Source organism: Salmo trutta, chromosome 6 (assembly GCF_901001165.1).
Source record: "Salmo trutta chromosome 6, fSalTru1.1, whole genome shotgun sequence".
Taxonomy (NCBI): Eukaryota; Metazoa; Chordata; class Actinopteri; order Salmoniformes; family Salmonidae; genus Salmo; species Salmo trutta.
This window is the reverse complement of record NC_042962.1, coordinates 45,282,955-45,302,457: the sequence shown is the minus strand read 5'-3', so window position 1 is coordinate 45,302,457 and position 19,503 is coordinate 45,282,955. Positions and strand designations below refer to the sequence as shown.

General features: G+C 45.5%; 1 protein-coding gene across 4 annotated transcripts in view; it reads right to left on the bottom strand.

Moving 5' to 3' along the window:
* Positions 1 to 523: 523 nt before the first annotated feature.
* LOC115196008 (tyrosine-protein phosphatase non-receptor type 4-like) overlaps positions 524 to 19,503 on the bottom strand; it is a 42,722-nt gene continuing 23,742 nt past the window's right edge. For 2 of the 4 annotated variants that reach the window (XM_029756440.1, XM_029756439.1), the window contains exons 8-26: positions 18,200 to 18,320; positions 17,802 to 17,889; positions 17,569 to 17,657; positions 16,615 to 16,678; positions 15,562 to 15,734; positions 14,359 to 14,427; positions 13,975 to 14,121; positions 13,578 to 13,739; positions 11,821 to 11,977; positions 11,583 to 11,723; positions 11,297 to 11,456; positions 9,645 to 9,847; positions 8,048 to 8,138; positions 7,840 to 7,904; positions 7,398 to 7,544; positions 7,082 to 7,210; positions 6,528 to 6,676; positions 6,038 to 6,173; positions 524 to 4,007 (exon numbers count right to left, since the gene is read on the bottom strand). In XM_029756440.1, coding sequence (XP_029612300.1) covers positions 3,393 to 4,007; positions 6,038 to 6,173; positions 6,528 to 6,676; positions 7,082 to 7,210; positions 7,398 to 7,544; positions 7,840 to 7,904; positions 8,048 to 8,138; positions 9,645 to 9,847; positions 11,297 to 11,456; positions 11,583 to 11,723; positions 11,821 to 11,977; positions 13,578 to 13,739; positions 13,975 to 14,121; positions 14,359 to 14,427; positions 15,562 to 15,734; positions 16,615 to 16,678; positions 17,569 to 17,657; positions 17,802 to 17,889; positions 18,200 to 18,320 — 2,906 coding nt within the window. In that variant the 3' untranslated portion in view covers positions 524 to 3,392. Of the gene's footprint in view, positions 4,008 to 5,734; positions 6,174 to 6,527; positions 6,677 to 7,081; positions 7,211 to 7,397; positions 7,545 to 7,839; positions 7,905 to 8,047; positions 8,139 to 9,644; positions 9,848 to 11,296; positions 11,457 to 11,582; positions 11,724 to 11,820; positions 11,978 to 13,577; positions 13,740 to 13,974; positions 14,122 to 14,358; positions 14,428 to 15,561; positions 15,735 to 16,614; positions 16,679 to 17,568; positions 17,658 to 17,801; positions 17,890 to 18,199; positions 18,321 to 19,503 lie in introns of those variants that run through there. The other 2 variants (XM_029756441.1, XM_029756442.1) reach the window with 2 other exon arrangements.

Sequence of the window (19,503 nt, the reverse complement as noted above, 5' to 3'; positions counted from 1 at the left end):
TCATCAGACCTGTAGCCTCTCTGTAGATGTCAGGATTTTGCAATATGTCCTGCGGTCAGAGAGAAATATAATACAACATCTTTGCTGTAGCCTAGTTGAGTTTGTCTCAGGATCATCAGCCACAGCAGTCTGAAATTGAACACTAGGTGGAAGCAGAGAATCTTGATAGAAAGGCAAGAATAATTTTTGTTTCCTTCTGCTGAACATGGACAACTAGGCCTGACTCACCAGTAGAGAGGGAGGTGCTGAGCATGTGACTTATACAGCCTGACTCCACTCCTTCCAGCTGACTGCCCTAACCTGTGTTACTGTATACATACTGTATTGTCACATCATAGAAAAGACTATACAGTAGAAATAGAATGGGCAGAATTCTAATTCAATGGTTGTTGATTCTATGGTGGTTGTTGCTGCAGTGTTGTATCTAGAATGGTGAATGTGGAAAGGCAAACGAGGCAGTGTTGGTGCTGTGTACATATTCACAGTCGAGGCATAGAAAGAAAGGACCATGTCAACAAAAGAATACAGCAGTAATTAGACTTTACTTACAGAACATTGGCACTTCACTGACATGATATGGCTCCTATTTACAACAAAAACACAGAGCATGTCGCAGACCAGGCAGAGCCCATTGAGACAATGGAGAATCTGATATTTACCTGCATTTACAAGTACAGTAGTATGAAAAATATTTCCCCTCAAAAGTCATTGTACATCCCTTAAGTTTTCGAGCAACTAAAAGATTGAGATGGATACATTCAATTTCTGTACAGCTTCACCACAAACATTACATTTGTACATCATCCTGATTGATCTTTAAATATATTTCACTAGTTCACAGATTAAGCTTATATTTACATCAGAGTTGTGCAGAATGTTGTACTATTACTAAGTGATGATGATGATGATAAGGTAGAAAAGCATCGCGCAATAAAAACAAAACATAGCACCCAGGTTTCTCTTGAAAAAGAGGCGTTTGACCTTAAATGGGACAACCTGGTAAAATAAACATTCCAGTGCCTCAGTCTATTCCATGGTGAAGTGGTAGACGCCGCCTAAGTCCCAAATGGCTCCCTATCTAGTGCACAACTTTTGGCCAGAGCTCGGTCAAAGGCATTTCACTACATAGGGAATAGGGTGCCATTTGGGACGCAGGGAGGTGAGTGATCTGATTGGGCCAAAGTTCCCCATCGCACAACAGCTTTTGTAAACACACCGACTTTCAGTAGATACACATCCTTTTTAAATCACAGAACTAACTCACAAACCATTGTAAACATTGTCAGCGAGGTACTGCATAAACCCACTGTAGAAGTATCAGCAACATTAAGTTTGACCAAGCCAACCAAGCCAGCTTTCTGATTTCAAAAGCACAATCACATCTATTGATTCAACCAGAAATCATGGGAATTTGTCAGTGTACAGAGCTTCATGTTGCCCGTCCCAATTCTTTCCACTGCCACTGGACTTATGGAGAGCACTTTTACACAGCATACATCTATTGCAATGCTTTCCCATAACAATAATTTCTAATTCCAGCAGGACTTTACACAAGTGGAAAAGTTTTGAACCTTTCTGTTCTTATAAAAATAACTTTGTCTCACATTATTTTAATTATGCCTTAATTTATAACATAGTAAATGTACACTAGTTACATCACACAAATCTAGATGACACCATATAGCTTAAATTTCCTATAGTGGTGTCTATATCCAACAAAAATGGATAAAATTATATACAATTCCAAAATTATTTTTGGGGGTCTAATCATACATAGCAGCAAATATGCTACACGTTCAGTTGAAAAGTGCTGTCCATTCCCAAGAAGCAAAAAGGGTTTCTTTTAAAAATATCAGAAGCAAATCTATAGCTTGAGCCTTACAGCTTTTCAACACATGGTTAATTTGAAAACATTTTCTTTTACTCACAAGGCTAAAAACCTATTGGTCCTGAAAGCTCAGTCTTTTTAATGTAATGTATGTACCGTCTGTATGCACTGTACACCAACTGCCTAAAATCCTGATGTACAGTACCATGGTAACAAAAAAAACCCAACACTCTTATTCAGAGAGCTCTGAATACCTCATATTCAATTTCAAAATCTGATGCAATGACACTTGATAAACCACCTATGTATGTACTGTACCAACCCAATCCTGCACGGCAAGATCATTCTATGTTACTAGCAATAACAAAACCTGCATAGAAATACTACCCAGTTTTGGCCTGGTCGTTTAGTATCTTCGAGAAACCGATGTAACATCACATGACGAGCCGTCTCGAATCAAATTAGAATAGCTGCCTCGAAAATAACAGCGACAACACCACCACGTAGTGCCGAGCTCAATGACAGGTAATCAGCTAATGAGATGGTAAAGGGGGAGGGATGCCTCTCCTAACCAGCGGAGGTAGCTGAGTGGAGGACGGCTCATAACAATGGCTGGAATAGAGTCAATGGCGTCAAACACGTGGTTTTCCATGTGGTTGATGCCATGCCAACGACTGCACTCCAGCCATTATTATGAGCCGTCCTCCCCTCAGCAGCCTCCATTGCTCCTAACCTACCCTGCCTTTACCCTGGTTTGGAAAACCTTCACAAAGGACTTGGAGCTGTAAGAACTTCCACTGGATATGATTCCAATCCGCAGACTAATAAATATAAAAGCTCAAAAAGTACCCATCTGATCGAAACAATCGGACAACGTATAGCCTCAATGAGAGAAATAACGAGATGATAAGATGAGGAGTACCATAGAGTAGAAGTCAGAGCGCTTTACTAGGACCTCACATAGAGGGTCAACCCGTTTCTGAACGGATATTTAGTTGACGATGAATAGTTTTCGATTTAAAAAAGAAAATGGACTCTTAAGTCTATGGAGTAATCAAAGACAGAACGACTAGTCTGTGAAGAAACCACTGATGTGACACCTGATGATGATGCACTGATGGGTTGAAAACAAAAGTCAGTCCACGTTCCATTGAGTTGTCCTGTTCATTATGAAGGTTTGTCTGAAAGTAATGACACTACAGCGATATAATCCAACCCAGCTACTGTTCTGTTTCTCACTTGTCTCTTGATCCGGGACACTTGCTAACATCCCAAATTCCAGTTGATCATCGTAACTTCTTTTCTTTTTTTCTTCTTTCGTTAATTCTCCAAAGTATCGCGTTTTGTCGTCATAAAGTGCAACGGTGCTTTGTTTCCCCTCCCAGGCCAGTTTGAGTGGTTGTCGGTAGTCGTCTCCATGGTTGTGACTAGTCTCTCTTACCAGACTCAAGATGTGGGAAGAAACTATTGTAACTGAGACATAGGGAGACAGACAGACAGGCTGTGGAAGAAGAGGGTGGTGCTTAGGCCCATGCAGCCCTGTGTCAGTCAGTCAGTCAGTCAGTCAGTCAGTCAGTCCATCAGTCCGTCCCAGCAGGTCTAAAGCCGACTCTGTCTCTGTCTCTACCTCTGGCTTTGTGGGTGTCAGGGGCTCTAAGGTCGTCAAGGGCTTTGTGGGCGTCAGAGACTCTACGGGTGTCAGGGGCTTTGTGGGCGTCAGAGACTCTACGGGTGTCAGGGGCTTTGTGGGCGTCAGAGACTCTACGGGTGTCAGGGGCTTTGTGGGCGTCAGAGACTCTACGGGTGTCAGGGGCTTTGTGGGCATCAGAGACTCTACAGGTGTCAGGGGCTTTGTGGGCGTCAGAGACTCTACGGGTGTCAGGGGCTTTGTGGGCGTCAGAGACTCTACGGGTGTCAGGGGCTTTGTGGGCGTCAGAGACTCTACGGGTGTCAGGGGCTTTGTAGGCGTCAGAGACTCTACGGGTGTCAGGGGCTTTGTGGGTGTCAGAGACTCTACGGGTGTCAGGGGCTTTGTGGGCGTCAGAGACTCTACGGGTGTCAGGGGCTTTGTGGGCGTCAGAGACTCTACGGGTGTCAGGGGCTTTGTGGGTGTCAGGGGTTTGACCAGCTCCTCCTTGTACACCTTGAGGATCGCCTCACAGACAAACCTGTACTGGCTCTGGAAGCAAACAGAGCAAAGAGACCGAGGTTATATAAGAGTGAACAGTACTGATGACACCAAGGTTATAGAGTAACTAGATTCAGCCTAACAGCAGAAACATAGCTTAGGCCAACACATTCCTCTCTTGATAGATGCGCTAGAATTACACACAAAAATCCAAATTTGTTAGAATTTCTTTCCGGACCTCAAATTGTCTTCGGGTGTGATTTAGGCATTGACATGGACTCAGAACATCATTTTCTGTTGTTTGTCTATGAATAATTGTAATATTGAAAGTTAAAAACTGAAGAAAAGAATTCACGGAGAAAACAAAATTCAGATCCCGTAGATAATCCATTAACTCAGCAAAAAAAGAAATGTCCTCTCACTGTCAACTGAGTTTATTTTCAGCAAACTTAACGTGTAAATATTTGTATGATATAAGATTCAACAACTGAGACATAAACTGAACAAGTTCCACAGACATGTGAGGGGGGGGGTCAAAATCAAAAGTAACAGTCAGTATCTGGTGTGGCCACCAGCTGCATTAAGTACTGCAGTGCATCTCCTCCTCATGGACTGCACCAGATTTGCCAGTTCTTGCTGTGAGATGTTACCCCACTCTTCCACCAAGGCACCTGCAAGTTCCCTGACATTTCTGGGGAAATAGCCCTAGCCCTCACCCTCCGATCCAACAGGTCCCAGACGTGCTCAATGGGATTGAGATCCGGGCTCTTCGCTGGCCATGGCAGAACATTGACATTCCTGTCTTGCAGGAAATCACACACAAAACAAGCAGTATAGCTGGAGGCATTGTCATGCTGGAGGGTCATGTCAGGATGAGCTTGCAGGAAGGGTACCACATGAGGGAGGAGGATGTCTTCCCTGTAACGCACAGCGGTGAGATTGCTTGCAATGACAACAAGCTCAGTCCGATGATGCTGTGACACACCGCCCCAGACATGATGGACCCTCCACCTCCAAATCGATCTCGCTCCAGAGTACAGGCCTCGGTGTAACGCTCATTCCTTCAACGATGAACGCAAATCCGACCATCACCCCTGGTGAGACAAAACCGCGACTCGTCAGTGAAGAGCAGTTTTTGCCAATCCTGTCTGGTCCAGCGACGGGTTTGTGCCCATAGGCGACGTTGTTGCCGGTGATGTCTGGTGAGGACCTGCCTTACAACAGGCCTACAAGCCCTCTGTCCAGCCTCTCTCAGCCTATTGCGGACAGTCTGAGCACTGATGGAGGGATTGTGCGTTCCTGGTGTAACTCAGGCAGTTGTTGTTGCCATCCTGTACCTGTCCCGCATGTGTGATGTTCGGATGTACCGATCCTGTGCAGGTGTTGTTACACGTGGTCTGCCACTGCGAGGACGATCAGCTGTCCCTCCTGTCTCCCTGTAGCGCCGTCTTAATGCGTCTCACAGTACGGACATTGCAATTTATTGCCCTGGCCACATCTGCAGTCCTCTTGCCTCCTTATAGCATGCCTAAGGCACGTTCACGCAGTAGAAAGGCCTCTTCAGTGTCCTAAGTTTTCATAACTGTGACCTTAATTGCCTACCGTATGTAAGCTGTTAGTGTCTTAACGACCGTTCCACAGGTGCATGTTCATTAATTGTTTATGGTTCATTGAACAAGCATGGGAAACAGTGTTAAAACCCTTTACAATGAAGATCTGTGAATTTATTTGGATTTTTACGAATTATCTTTGAAAGACAGGGTCCTGAAAAAGGGACGTTTCTTTTTTTGCTGAGTTTATCTTGTACACCAAGGACCCGGGGAAGAGTTGCATGGTAGAGAAGAATGTGCCGATTCGAAAGCTATAAAATAAAAAATTTGTAGCTCGCATCATGTCAATTCTTTTAAAAGTAGCTCTCATGCTAGAAAAGTTTGGAGACCCCTGGTCTAAGCCAACCCCGTCTGTTTTGCCCCATAAATGCGCACGTGTCGGCTTTGTTGCTAAACAACCAACCCGTCAATTGAGGTAAGAGCCTCCGCTGTTCTCTTAGTCTCATTTCTATGCATCACAGATCAGATTACCGGGGTCTGGATCATCATGGCCCTCTGGTCTCTCATTGTCCTCACGATATCCAACGGATACACGGGCTGATTGCACTCAATCAAACACATGGCTGTTTCCATGGTGATGAGCACCCCAGTCCGACCAATCCCAGCGCTGCACAGAGACACAGAGGACGAGGTGAGTGAGATGAGGCTGAAGATGGCAGCAATGACAGAAGAGGATTCAAATCCTCGTTCCCTTGACTTACACTGTCAATCAACCACTGTTGTTACAACAACATGCAAAGTGTCTTAACTTCTGATTCGAAGAAAAAGGGAACCCGTTTTTCTTGAAGTCAGGTTATGAGGCAGATGTACAAAGGCTTATATTCTTCAAAGATGTTGCGTAAAAGGCCTTAGACCTACTTCAAAGCTGTTTCAACAGCGATATGGCTTACAGATGTTAGTTGAGGGGATAAGAGCTTACTTGTTAGTGTATGCAGTGTTTTGTGTAAGAACTAGACCTTACCTGCAGTGTACTATCACCGGCTCCTCCTTGCCCTCCCTCTTCCTGCGGACCAGACTGACAAAGTCCAGGAAGTCAGTGTAGTCGTCTGGGACACCGTGGTCAGGCCAGGCCATGTACTGGATCTGAGTCAGCGGCCTGCTCTCCCCACTCTGAATATAATCAATCAATCAATAAATCAATCAAATGTATGATTATGTTTTTATACTTTTTTTTCATACAGTTTTCACCAAGTGCAAGAAGTAATCTCGGGTTAACCCAGAAATAAAATCTCAAGTCATTTTGGTCAGATGCTCAATGTTTTGGGGCGGCAGGTAGCCTAGTGGTTAGAGCGTTGGAGTTGTAACCGAAAGGTTGCAAGATCGAATCCCCGAGCTGACAAGGTAAAAATCAGTCGTTCTGCCCCTGAACAAGGCAGTTAACCCACTGTTCCTAGGCCGTCATTGAAAATAAGAATTTGTTCTTAACTGACTTGCCTAGTTAAATAAACGTTAAAAAAAATACAAAAAAATGTACGTAGTCTGTCAACGAGAGATGATACAAGAAATGGTCCTTACCTCCAGGTGTGTGAGAGTTATCTCTCTGACCAGAAATGCTGATTTCCCTTCTTCTGTCACACAGGACACCTGGAAGTCCCCATGGGTAGCGATGGCACCAGAGTTGGGCCAATACTGATGACACTTCACCTGGGAATGAAACAAAAAGATCATTGGAGATAAGAGGAAGAATAGTTTGTCTATTTTCTTTTTGGGGATTGGAAACATCTTTCATTTTCACCTCATATGTTACCACAAGAAATTCCAAAACGAGACCAAAAGTATTGGGAAGGGGCTGAAATGGAGAGAGCGGACCCTGGTTGGGGACGTGACATACCCGTCCTCTCTCCACCTGCGTGGTGAGCATGACCACCATGTTGGAGCCCTGTTCCCAAGTCATCCTCCAGAAGTCAGAGCAGGTGGCGGGCAGCGGGCCCTGGCACGCGATGTAGCGGTTTACAGCACTGGATGCTGCGATCACCATCTATGGGTCAGGAGAATGGCATGTGTTGGCAAATATACACATATGTATAGCTGCATAGTGGTAAATGTATGTAAGCATAATCCATGTTTCAGTCTATGTACACACACTTTTAAGAAGTGAGTATCTATCAAGCAAAGTCAGTCGGTCTCTTTCCGGGTGGTATTTTTGGCTGTGTGAGATATTCATTACCTAGGTCGAAGGAAGGTGTCCGGTCTTGGTAATAAAATCAAAGATTGTGGCGTATATATCAAAGAGTGTTGAGTATCAAGAAAAGAAGAAGGGAGAAGGCCCTCACATTGATGTAATTTGCATTGATATAGTCCCCATCCTCGCCCTTCAGAATAACCCTGGTTGCATCATCTGTGAGACAACAGATACAGGAAGAGAGAGGATGAGAGAGAAAGGGGTGGCAGGTGAGACAGAGGGCATTACTTACATCATTGTATGAGGAAGTACAGCATATGCGACAGAAGATGTCAGTTCTGATGGTTCAGTATACTCACATGGTGAAATGTCTCGATATCGATTTTTGGAAATGTTCTGAGGTAATTTGGCACATGACATTGTCAATCCAGGCCTTTTCCGGTAGAGTTGCTGAGAAACATCGCAACAAAAAACAATGGTTAACATTTGTCACAAGTTAACTGAAGTTCAGACCAGGCCGTGACATGAGCTTGGTTTCTACGTTACACTAAACCACATTCTCACTGATACCCCATCAGTGGAACACGAACAGGAAACGTTTAAGACAGTGTGGAACAATAACAGGAAGCAATAGACTTTCAATATTTCCTTTCATCTCTCTATTTGACTCTCTTCCATCTCTCTCTTTCCGGTAAATTACTTAGATGCTATCTGATCAGTCTTAGCCATGTGCAATGTGAAATACTTTCTAGAACCAGTGGAAACTTTGAATAACCAACTGCATTTAATAATATCAAAGTGGACTTGGAGCAGTTTAGAGTCACAGGGGCCACAGAGGTAGCGCTAGTTATTTGGCCCATGTGAACAACAAGCATATTACTATAGTTAGTATGAGAGGACTAACATCACACCACAGATAGAGCAAGGAGCCAGTTGTTACACTGGATGTATAAATCTGAAGCATCCAGTTGACATTTCCACTCCCCGCCATTCTGTAGATTTTCTCATCGAAGAAGCATTTGATCTCCATACAGTTTTCTGTTCCCAAAACAAGAATCTGTTTACGGAAAGACTGGACTAAGTTTGTGAACTTTACCCTTTCCCAACGTTTCCAAAAATGGCATTGTTTAGGAGTGCAAAGGCGAATTTAGTTATTGCACATGAGCACTTCACAGAGTAGGCGTTCCCCAATGGAATTATGCAAATACATGCTAAAATACACCAATAGGATCTCACTATCTCGCGCTTGGCTTTGCCCACCTCCTTGCTTGTTCTACCTACTATGCTTAATTTGCTCCCAATGGAAACAGGCTGTGCTGTATCTTGGGTTAGTTATAAAAATCTTTGATCAAACTGTGCCTGTATGGACCCAGTACTCGCAGGTTGGCATTTAATTATAATATAATTTGGTGGGTGCTTATATTTGTCCTATTTGATGTGTTTTCTTGCAAATCCCAACTCCCTGAGACACCCCTCGGAGAGTGAGGTCACGACCCAGGTCTGTCATTGTCAACGGCGACCCTGGAGCAATTAGGGTTAAGTGCCTTGTTCATTGGCACATCGACAGATTTTTCACTTTGTCGCTCTAACCACTGCAACCCTCATTAATTAAATCTCTTATTGGGATGACTCATGTATTGGAGGCAGGTATGCGGGGAAGTCACCGACAAAGTCATAAAATCTGATTTTAAACCTAACCCTAACGTTAACCACAAAAATATATCTAATAATGCCACACTGCTAACCTTATGCCTAACCCTAACCTTACATTAAGACCAATTTTTTTATATATTTTTTTACAATATAGCCAATTCTGACTGCAACTGCACCATCTAGCAGAAATCGCTCAGCTCTGCCTCCAGGACAAGATTCATCCCAATAAACATCAACCTTCCAAATACTCAAGCCCTCCTTCAGCTAAACATAAACTATATTTTGTAGTATATGTGGACTAACATCAAACTGTTGCTGTACGGCCCCAGTGCTCAAGCCTTCTTTCAGCTGTAGTATGGAGTCTCTCCAGCAGGATGGGTGGTGGTCTGGCTGGGACTGGTCCTGGTGCTGGTCCTGGTCCTGGGGAGCCCTCTCTGGGGAGTACTGGTAGTTAGACTCCGTATCTCCATCCTCCAGCTTCTCCTCCTCTACCAGGTCATACATGGCTGGAGGAATGACAGGAAGGATGACAGCGTGATTGAACATTGCACATCCATTGCAGGTGACAGGCACTCAGACAAACTAAGCAACAACGACAGCAAAACAGAGAAAAGGGAACGACAAAAAGGTAGCAGCCAAATTAAAAACGTCCCTCCTAAGTCATTACACTGTCAGAATGATGCTCTGCCTTAAAGCTGAGATCCGCATAAGGCGAGACAGTGCCACTGGCTGCCCCAGGCGCATTTGTTGTTGTTTTGGTTTTGAAAAGGAGATGAGCATCGAGAAACGTAATAAAAATAAATCGTAGAACACACTGCTGCTCTATCGCGCGTGCAACCATGTCTGAGGGAATGAAACAGGGCTTGTTGTTTGAAGTAATGTCTTTGTTGTTGTAATATCCCACACGGATGTGGCCGTTTCACCGCAAAGGATTCCAGCTTTAATCATAGTATAGTGGATCTGTATTGACCCAATACAGGACAGGCAAGCTATGGTCCCTCACTCACTCCCTCTTGTTTCAGGGACAGGCAAGCTATGGTCCCTCACTCTCTCTTGTTTCAGGGACAGGCAAGCTATGGTCCCTCACTCACTCCCTCTTGTTTCAGGGACAGGCAAGCTATGGTCCCTCACTCACTCCCTCTTGTTTCAGGGACAGGCAAGCTATGGTCCCTTACTCACTCCCTCTTGTTTCAGGGACAGGCAAACTATGGTCCCTCACTCACTCCCTCTTGTTTCAGGGACAGGCAAGCTATGGTCCCTCACTCCCTCTTGTTTCAGGGACAGGCAAGCTATGGTCCCTCACTCCCTCTTGTTTCAGGGACAGGCAAGCTATGGTCCCTCACTCACTCCCTCTTGTTTCAGGGACAGGCAAGCTATGGTCCCTCACTCCCTCTTGTTTCAGGGACAGGCAAGCTATGGTCCCTCACTCACTCCCTCTTGTTTCAGGGACAGGCAAGCTACGGTCCCTCACTCACTCCCTCTTGTTTCAGGAACAGGCAAGCTATGGTCCCTCACTCACTCCCTCTTGTTTCAGGGACAGGCAAGCTATGGTCCCTCACTCACTCCCTCTTGTTTCAGGGACAGGCAAGCTATGGTCCCTCACTCACTCCCTCTTGTTTCAGGGACAGGCAAGCTATGGTCCCTCACTTACTCCCTCTTGTTTCAGGGACAGGCTAGCTATGGTCCCTCACTCACTCCCTCTTGTTTCAGGGACAGGCAAGCGATGGTTTTACAAACCCTGCTGTAAAAAAATCGAATAATAATACATGCCATTTAGCAGAAGATTTTATCCAAAGTGACATTTGTTTTTAATGTATGGGTCGTCCTGGGAATTAAACCCACTATCCTGTCGTTGCCATGCTCTACCAACTGAGCTACAGAGGACCGCAAAGGATCATAAATGACCGTAAAGGACCACAAGGCCTGTTAAGAGGGCTGTTCTGTTCTCTCCTCACCGTTGGGTCTGACCAGCAGGTTCAGCTCTCCTGAGTCGCTCTCCTCACAGCTGGCCTTGATGAACATGACCACCTGGTCGTGGGTGTGCTCTGAGATGTCCTGACCGTTAATCAGAACCACCTGGTCTCCCTCGTTCAGCCGGGGAACACACAGGTCAGCCTGGGGAGGGCATTAAAACAGAATAGAAGAGAACAGTGTGGTTTTTCATTATTCATTACCTGTGAAGGTCATTTGAGAAGTTCAGGGGTTTGGCAGTGACGGTAGCCCAGGTAGTAGGACACGTACCGCTGTTCCCGGGGCCACTCGGGACACGATCACAGGCATCTTCTGGTCCAGCCCACCCTTCACATTGAATCCAAATCGTCCTTGTTCGTCGGGGCACATTTTAATGAACACCAGATTGTCATGAGGAAGCACTCCATTGGGCTGGGAGAGTGAGAAGAAGAAACACAATGCACAAAACCATGTTTTAGTCAAACGAAACCACAACGTGTGAGTGTGCGTCCGTAGGTCTCTCTCCTACCATAGTCTTGTCTTCTGACAGAGGCGTGTCGTACAGCTCATTGACGTGGTTGTCCAACTCCTGCTGAGAGTGGGACTGGGACTGACTGCACAGAGGCCTCCTGGCCTGCTTAGGGGGAAGAGCTGGCGGCTGGCCGTCGACGGTCGAGTCTGGTGACCTGGACACAGACAAATCCAAATGAGTCCTCGCGGCAAAATCCGAATACAGTATATATATCCAAACCTCAACCCAGTGCTGGCTTTATTGAGAACAAGTCAATAAATGCATAAATTAAGCGTGTTATTGCGTGTGCTTTCCCCCTTTTGAGGGTTTATATATGAACCTGGAAACGCACACACTTAGTCGAGAGCTCTCTGACTCAACATTAACTACACAGTGGAAACTGTGATGTTCCAGAGCTTAACCTCTCAATGGAATATGGACCTTTCACCTGACCCCATTTCTCAGAAGGTAATGATCATCTTCTGTGTACACTGAATCATTACAGGGCTCAGTCAGAGCAGAGGGGTTTCTCAGTTCATAGGAACTCTTCCCCCTATTTCCTAACATTGCTCAGTGCTATAGCCTCAACCTGTGGACTAGAACGGCTTACTAGCCCCTTGGAAAGGCGCTGTGTGTCCAACCAGCATATTACCCTCAGCTTGATGTGTTCATGTACTTCCCCCAGTCAGAGAGCCTCCATGTTGTCTAGCCTGCTGTCTGCCTCGGAGCAGCCCTGAGCAGACCCTGGTGGAGGTTAACCGGTTGGGACAGCACTCACCAAAACAAACAGCGTCTAGCGCTATGGGCTCCTCAAAAGGAGTTTACACAGAGATACACAGAGGATCACAGAGAGCGATAAGGTCAAAAAACGACATGCACATGTACACTGAGGAAGTGCCTATCCAAAGAAAGAGGGAAACAGCGAGCGAGCGAGAGAGAAGAGAGAGAGAGAAGAGAGAGAAAAAACGATCCAAGTCGAAAACAAACACGTCAAACCACTTCAAAGAAATCTGCTCTTTCAGAGAATACTGTCTGTGTGTCACCATCCTTCACAAGAGTGAAAGAGAAACGGGGTAATGGCATATTTCCTTGATGTTATGAGAAGATTTGCAATGGTTCAGCCCACTCTGTCTGTGTTATTAACATAACAAGCATTCGCCATTGTGATGTGCCTGCAGCCCCAACCTACTGCTGCAGCTCTTTGGCTTCGGCCTGCCTGCCAAGCACCAACCTCATTATGGACGCTTAAATGACAGCCATGAAAGAGGCCTATTTTGTAGTCGACAGGCAGCCGGAGCTTGGTGCTACAGCCCCGGGGTATTTACATAATAAAAACAAATGGTTTGTAAAGACATAGAAATCAGAGGGCGGTGTGTGTGTGTGTGTGTGTGTGTGTGTGTGTGTGTGTTTACGGTATGAGGACATTCAACCCGATCAAGTCTCGATGAAAGAGACGCTCATGGCCTGGTCTTTTGGTTTGAAAATTCAAAAGGCACATCTGAGCTGATCTTTGTTGCAGGTGCATGGTAACAGTTGAATAAGATGAGAAAAAAGAAGAAACATGGACACCACTCTTGATAGTATCACTGCTCTTTAATAAGCTTTAGGCATCGGCCTCAACGCTCTGACGGAGGCCTTGAGGCCGATACCTAAAGCTTATTAAAGAGCAGTGATACTATCAAGAGCGGTGTCCATGTTTCTTCTTTTGTCTGATGTTTTGGTTTGAAATGACTCAGGGCTGTGTGTGCGTGGGCGTGTGTGGCAGACAGACTTACGGGGTAGAATCTAGGCTGATGGAGTTGGCCTGGGTTGAGGAGGCTGACTTGTGATTAGTAAAGGTCGGGCAGGGCGAGGCATGGTCGTGGTAGATCACATGGTCCAGCAGGTGTCCCACGGAGGACGGCCGCAGGCGCTCTTGTGCAAACTTGGAGTTCCTGCTGAGACAAGAGGAGAGAGAAGGAGGGAGGGCCATGTAAGGTACCCGAGTGTACTGTCATCCAAGGTTATTTAGAGTTATTTGACATCGCTCCTCCTCCTCAACAGTAGGTTACATCTATAGCCCAATTTCCTTTACCCTCCGTCTCCCCGAAGTGTGCACTTGTTCAGTCCCGCTCATGGATTTGAAACTAAGGAATGTACTGTTTGCTTACACTACGGGTTAGGGCTACTCACTGGTTGGGGGTGCCTGGTGGGGAGCGTGTGGGCAGGCTCTGGGTCTCCAGGCGGTCGTCAGACAGAGAGGCTCTGGAGTTCCGGCTGACTGACTCCCAGTCCATCCTTCCACCCATCGGCCTCCTCACCAAGGGCTTACTGGGAGACCTGATGGGTTGATGATATGGAGGTCATTGTTATTGATAGATTGGATTGCAGCACGTAACATGTTCATCAGATTTCAATTTAGCAGGAGAACGGTTTACGACTCATTAGACTTTTGCTCCTTATTCAGTGTACGATTCCTCCATCCCCGTCTCTTCATGTTCTCACATTTCTGACGTCATTCTCTTAGTATCAGTAAGCAATAGTGTCACTTCATTTGGGCTTCAGGATGTGTCTTACCTGGCGAACACCCTGTCCTTGATGCCCTTCTCCTTGCCGTACTGGACAGACTGCACCTCTGTCCTACCACTGCATATAACACAGAAACATTATCTTTTTTAACATTTAACGGAAAACACTCACCAGCAACCTCTGCCCTCACACTTTCATTTCCTGGAATAAGATGGGACCAAACCAGTGTTGCACTATCTCCTTTTTAGACATTTTATAAATGTGTGTGGTGAGCCAGCAGGACGTATTGAGAGGGACACGCCCCAGTGTGTGAAACCACAGCTCTCTTTACTCTGTCACATTATTTGTCAGTCACTCATACGTCGTGACATGGCATTGGGAAAGCTGAGAGGACTGGAGCTTTGGGTCTCTACTGGCAGTTGTAGGAGGCACAGTAAACATATTCCTGTGTTATGCAAACCAGCCCACACGATTTCTGTGATACGCGGCACAATGGGTCAAATGGCACCGTCGTGATTGGTACAAAAATGTAAATATGCGTCAGCAAAATTACGATGGTGTTATCCTGAGGGCAACACGAATTAGGGAGGACTGGATCTGAACTGAGTGAGTAAGGATTAGGTCATGTGTAGCCTACACTCAGAAAAAGAAGGTGCTACCTAGAACCAAAAAGGGTTTTTCGGCTTTCCCCATAGGAGAACCCTTTGAAGAACCCCTTTTGGTTCTAGGTAGAACCTTTTGGGGGTTTCATGTAGAACTCTTTCCACAGAGGGTTCTACATGGAACCAAAAAGCATTCTACCTGGAACCAAAAAGGGTTCTTCAATGGGGACAACTGCAGAACCCTTTTTCTAAAGAGTGTACTGTTTTCTCTGGTGAGGTTTAGACACCTTCAGACAGCAGCTATACAGTTACACACACTATCGTTCACAGGACTCATGTAAACATTGACAAACAAACACAATCTTAGCGGGAAAAGCTGGTTGAAACGCCATCATTACAGCCAGTTCTGCCTGCTGGGATCTCAACTTGATCACTGACTCTCTTTCAAAACACATTTTAATATGCTACCTCAGCGCCATGGACCAAATCGGCTAAAGGCTAACGTCACCAGAGACTATACACTTCAAAATGGCACCATATTCCCTACATAGTACACTCCGTTTGACCAGGGCCTGGTCTAAAGTAGTGCACTTTATAAGGAATAGGGTGCCATTTGGGACACAGTGACACATTCCCCAGGCTCACTCACCAGTAGCGGTACTTGGAGCCCAGTTGGAAGACATGTGCAAAGAAGTTCTTCTGTGGTGGTAAGGGTCGGTCCAGTCTGAAGAAGGTGTGGTGCTCTACACAGGCCTTCCATAGGTTCTTACAGGCTCGGTAGTTCACCATGTTAAAGGCTAACAGCGCCTCACGGCTCTCATTCTGGAGAGGGAGGGAGAGACAGAGGGAGGGCGAGAGAGAGAAAGAGAGGGTGAGGGCGAGAGAGCGAGCAAGCGAGCGAGGGGGAAAGAGAGAGAGGGCGAGAGAGAGAGAAAGAGAGGATGAGAGAGCGAGAGGTCAGTGGTGGGCTCAGCACATTTAGGCGTACAGTACAGCAGGTGTGTGTGATTATCACACACGATCAACTGATGTCACACAGATCTAGCTAAAAGAACATGGATGCAGAGGACGAAATCACCCTTCGACTTGCATTGCTGTCCATATGAGATAGCTTCTTCTAGGCCAGACACTATGGTGTGCTCTGTAGTACATCTCTACTCGGATACATGAATTATAGCGCATGACATCATTTCATCTAGATATCAAGTACTGTACAACTGCTTTCAAAGGTCTCCTTGGCTTGCATTATTCAACCAGGTGTTTTTGTGTGTCTTCCACTACTAGATGTCCTTGTTGGGATCAAATCCTTTTAGATTTAGTTTCCTTTGACCAGCCTAGCACACACACACCGTGCATTATGCATTCTCCAATATGAATAATGATGAGAGAGAATTGGAGCTTGCACAATACTGCCCTACCAAGCAAAAAGGCAGTAGCTGCTCATCGCGTGGAACTGAGAAAAATTGCTTTTATTTACCTTGGTTTCACAGTAACGTTATGCAGTTACTGCTAACATGACCCCCATTTTCTCCAAAACACAGTACAATAGAGGCAGGATACTTGTCCACATGATTAAGCATGTATTTAATGTAGCAAAAATGACATTAACTCATTTTCAACCAAATGAGCAGTTACTGCCTTTTTTCTTGGTAGGAGCAGAATAGTAGGGATGCAATCACAGTTGAAACCAGGACATACTTACCAATTCTCTTCGGAGTTGAATAAAAAACTGTCTACATTTAAACGAGATCTTTACAATCTGTAGCCTGAAAGAAAGAAAAAGAAGCTTTTACCACCCATAGGAAGGAATCTCTCCTTTATTTCCTCCATAACAGAGACCTTATCCAGTATTCTGAAGCCACTGGATAAGCTTACAGAATACATAGTCCCCTTTGCCACCCATGTTATCATCCATAAGAATCCCCTCCGTTTCTTCAATCAGAAACAAATCATTTTCAGGTGTTCTAAAGTTCCATTGTGCCTGCTGGCCTATTTCCCTGGTTCCTTAAAGCATGACTCAGAGAGAGAATCTAAATATAGACCGCACTGTCGCAACCTGACACAATTACACTATTACTCATTTCTGCAGAAGTCTCTTTTCATGAAGATAAACTCTCACTGTACTGTACCATCAAAGGGAGTAGGGCAAGATCAAACAGTGGGGAGAGGGCTCATGTTGTCACTTTACAGTAGAGCTGGAGTAAGTTATGGCTGAATCTGGGCCAAAGAAGTACAGCATCATAAACGCTATTCATCCAATGTTTGCTACTGCTGTTTGTTACTTTTAAGCAATAAGGCCCGAAGAGGTGTGGTATATGGCCAATATACCACGGCTAAGGGCTGTTCTTAGTCACGATGCAACGCGGGGTGCTTGAAAACAGCCCTTAGCCGTGGTATATTGGCCATATACCACAAACCCCGAGGTGTCTTATGGCTATTATAAACTGGTTACCAATGTAATTAGAGCAGTAAAAATAAATGTTTTGTCATACCCATGGTATACGGTCTGATATACCACAGCTGTCAGCCAATCAGCATTCAGGGCTCGAACCACCCAATTTATAATACTCTTTAGGTTCTGAGTGTCCCATCCAATGGCTCCCCTATATGGAGAATGTGGCTGAATGTGGAAACATACTCAACTGACTTGACTCACCATGGAAAGCAGTTGATTCGTACCCTGTTCTTATAGGTGACAATCCCAGTTGACATCACTCCGATTAAAATGTCAGTGTTGCTTTGATCCTGTAATGGAGGAGGGGAAAAAGGGACAAGGAGGATTGCAAGGTACCCAGCTTTCTGACTTCCTATGAATGGATTCTACTTAACAGAGGTTGATTGGGGAGCATAGTATGCACCCATCACTCCATTTCACACCTGAACCCTTACCCTCGCATAGTGCAATTCGACTCCATAGAGCTCTAGTGTCCGTGCTGTGTTTAGATAATTGAACTCTGACTGGGCAGGAGGCAGTCCCCTGAAAGGAAAAAGAGTGAGAGTGCGAGATAGGGAGAGAGAGCGAGAGAGAGACACTTTAGTTGGCTCCACACAGGCCATTCAGAGAGCGGAGAGTAGGCCAACCTACCATCTACGTGAGAGGATAAACAATGACAGCCCTTGTTCTGACCTGGGCACAAAGTCTGAGCCGCCTCAGCCTCAGCTTCAGCGAATGAGCAGAGTCCATCCCTGTTTAATCTACAAGTTATTTGATATTTTCTGTGCATTTCCCGTTTTACACCAATGTATCCACACACTCACACAATATCAGTTGAGAGATTACTTCTTACTTGTGTTGCTGATGCTGTTTGGCAATCTCTTTCTCAAAGTCTTGTGGTGCGTTGGGGATGAAAGAGTATTCGGAGAGGTAGCCGGGCAAGTTCTCGTCCTGACTGTAGTCCCCTAGCTCAGCTGCAACACAACACAAAGCACACAGTGTGTGAGCGTGTAAGTGCAAGTGTGCGTGTGTGTGTGTGTGTGTGTGTGTGTGTGTGTGTGTGTGTGTGTGTGTGTGTGACATAGAGCACAATGAGGCCTTTAATCCTCTCCTTCTCTCCCTCCTGCACAGCTCCCATTCATTCACTAATTTTCTGGTCAAACTTCTCCTTTGTGTGCAAACGGAAAGAAGCAGGACTTTTGCAGCTTGAGAGGAGCCAAACACTTTTTTGTCAATGTTTAGAAAAGAGAGACAGAGACGAGTCCTCCTGCTGAGTGCCTCAGTGTTTCCATACTGTATAAACAGTCTGCCTTCGTCCCAAATCGTACCCTATTCCCTATACAGTGCACTACTTTCGACCAGGGCTCATAGGGTTCTGGTCAAAAATAGTGCACTATATACGGAACAGGGTGCCATTTGGGACACAGCCTGTCTTCCATAATGAAAAGGGAGCAGACATGAGAAAGTTGGGGGTTAAGTGCCTCTATTTCCAAAGCACTTTAAGAAAAGTATGTAGCACAATAATGTGAATCAATTAATAAAGAGCCTCGCTCTTTCATTTTAATAGAAACTACATCAGTATGTGAAAACAGTGGGAAAAATGAACAGTAATAGCCCAGTATACACTAACTATCCTGGTCAGAATTGTGACTGACAGACAGACTGGCACTTGTGAAATGTCCTCCATTCTATTGTTGTTATTACAGTAATTGCGGTGAGACCACCATGGCAACTTTCCATTTCCTCCTGTGACCTCTATACCTCCCACATAGCATGATACGTTTACTACAACCCCACGAGGGAGTCAGCCAGTCAGCCAGTTATCCCAGCCATCCAGTCAGCCAGCCAGCAAGCCAGGCAGTCAGCCAGCCTATTAAGCTAACAACCAATGAGCAGTGTTCTTCTGCCCTGCTGCCAGCCTGGTTGTGGTGATTGTGCTGTTACTCCTCCCCCCTCAGCGGCGTATTGGGGTCAATGTGTAAACAAAGACCCGCAGCAGCCAGGCTACAAGGAAGCTGCATCATTACAAGCCAAGTACAGTATGAAGTAGTATTACAGTTGTGTTTCGGTCTGGGGTTTCCAAGCTACTGTAATAGTCTGATCCCCCCCATACTCTCAATGCTTGAAATCACATGGTGGATATTAGGAGGGTGATAG